The sequence below is a fragment of the Primulina tabacum genome, chromosome 4, assembly GCF_025594145.1.
Source record: "Primulina tabacum isolate GXHZ01 chromosome 4, ASM2559414v2, whole genome shotgun sequence".
NCBI classification, from domain to species: domain Eukaryota; kingdom Viridiplantae; phylum Streptophyta; class Magnoliopsida; order Lamiales; family Gesneriaceae; genus Primulina; species Primulina tabacum.
Window position 1 is genome coordinate 18691612 of NC_134553.1, and position 2176 is coordinate 18693787.

Consider the following 2176-nt stretch of genomic DNA (forward strand, 5'->3'; position numbering starts at 1 on the left):
TGCACTTGTGTTAAAACTAAATGTGTTTTGTGGATTATGGGATTTGAATTAAGAATGCAACAATCTGTCTTTAACAATGACTTGAGTAAGATGTTTAATATTCATCTTGTGTTTGCAACTGTGTCCAATTGTTCATTTTCATCTTGTGACCAAATGCACAATTGTGTCCAATGTTTACTATATATTGGAAGCATAATTTATTGGAACCTTCAAGCAGAGAAGAACCATTCTTTGGAAGCTTGGCACAATTTACAGTGGCCATTCATAACAAAAGCAGAGAACCATTCCATGAATAAAAAAGAAGAAAGATGCATACCATTACAAGGAAAAAAGATGTCCACAACCACAAATTAAAGGAAAATAAAAGACAAACAACACAATGATTCCTCAAAGCTAATATTTTCATAACCACAACATTCACTTCCACAACCATTAAAATCCAACAAAATAATAACATGTTCTTTTTTGTTTTCTATGATCATGTCCACAACCACTACTTCGTCAACCACCAGTTCCACTTGATTCTATCGGTGTTTTTTCCTTTGATCATCCACTGAAGCTCTCAAATTAGACACAGTTACGAAGTTCCTTCCGCCTTTCACAATGACATGCGTTTGTTTGTTGAGTACTTTACGTACCTGAGAAGAAGATAAAAAAAATTGACACATATCCAACTCACAAAAATAAATGTAACAGGTTTAGTTGCACTTACATTAACAGATGAGATGTTGTTGGAGCTGCCACTAATTGTTACTCCAGTTGCTCGTTGTCGTATTACCTGAAAACAATCATTTAACACCAAAACTTGTAAAAAAATATTTGTCACTTTAAATGATCATAAATACACAACATATAGTTTGTAACCTGCAGTTTTTTCCTTCTTTTGAATGCTGCCTCAGCACGTTCTGCGCTTTTGTTGGATATGAATCTTTCGCTTTCATCTGACAGTGCGTCGCCCTATGTAGTCGCACCAAGCTCGGCTTCATTGCATGTTTGTGGTGCAGATTCTATGTCACCTATTAAATGCTAAATATTATCATGCTAAAAATTGAAGTAAGAATCTAAATTAAAACAAAAGTAACTCCACAACATCACCTTTATCCATTTCGTTGTAATTTTGTGGTGTTTTGGTTTCACCTATGTCCATTTCATTGTTCTCTTGTGTTGCCCTATCTAAACCACTTGCTGTAGATATGTTGCAACTCCTTCGATTGTGTCCAAACCCACCACATGTCCGACATTTGTTGTTTCGTTTCACACCTCTCAACTTTGATTGTCTTGAAGCTGGAACTTCATCAGGTTGTCGCCTTCTCAACTTTGCTGGCCTACCAACTTTTTCTTTATAAATTGGTTGTAATGGAGGGACTAACTAGCATTCAGGCCACAGGGCTGGTCCATTAATGGGCATGATGGATCGCGAGTAACATTGCTTGTATTTCAAAACACTATAAAAACGATGTACATAAGCCTCCGGGTTCTCTTGCTTACACCAAATAGCACAAACAGCATGTGGACATGGAATTCCAGTCAAATCCCATTTCCTACAACTGCAACTCATCCTACACAGGTCAACAGAGTGCTGCTGGTGTAATCCTGTGATCTGAAAATGTGTCTCATCAGCCATCAAAGGACTAAAAGCAGCTACTTCCTTGCTATTCTTTGCCAAGACAACTTTAATTTTCGGACACATCACACTATCCCATTTCTCGGCCTTCTCTCTGTTGGTTTGAAACCTGGCCATCAACAAATTTCTTATTGTTTCGAACATTGAGATGATTGGTTTTTCTCTTGCATCTAAAATCATGCTGTTGAAACACTCACACATGTTGTTAAGAAGTATATCACATTTTGGAATTGCGCTGAAGTATGTCTTGGACCAGTGTTGTTCAGGTTTTTTTTCCAACCATATATAGGCATCATGATTAATCTTCTTCATGTCTTCCATCCGCCTTTTGAACTCTTCAACTCCTGTCGCCCTAGCTGCAGCTCAAAGAGCATTTTTTATTGCCACACCTCTAAATCCATCATATTTCATGTTGGTGTACAAATGCCTAACACAAAATCTATTTTCAGCATTTGGAAACAAATTCTCAATTGCAGGAATCAAGCCTTTTTGCTAGACTTGTCAAATTGGGTTAGGCCCGTCGGGCCGGCCCGCCGCGCTAGAAAAATTGAA

At 37.7% G+C, this 2176-nt stretch overlaps 1 protein-coding gene and 1 long non-coding RNA gene across 2 annotated transcripts; both read right to left on the reverse strand.

The window, feature by feature from the left end:
* Positions 1 to 540: 540 nt before the first annotated feature.
* LOC142541576 (uncharacterized) lies at positions 541 to 1014 on the reverse strand. The gene is made up of 3 exons (XR_012819400.1): positions 865 to 1014; positions 713 to 778; positions 541 to 638 (listed from the first exon to the last, which is right to left on the reverse strand). It is a non-coding gene; the product is annotated as an uncharacterized LOC142541576 (long non-coding RNA).
* A 52-nt stretch (positions 1015 to 1066) lies between these two features.
* LOC142541888 (uncharacterized) lies at positions 1067 to 1945 on the reverse strand. The gene is made up of 2 exons (XM_075648342.1): positions 1463 to 1945; positions 1067 to 1369 (listed from the first exon to the last, which is right to left on the reverse strand). Exons 1-2 carry the CDS (start codon positions 1943 to 1945, stop codon positions 1067 to 1069), a joined length of 786 nt encoding a protein of 261 aa, XP_075504457.1.
* Positions 1946 to 2176: the final 231 nt, after the last annotated feature.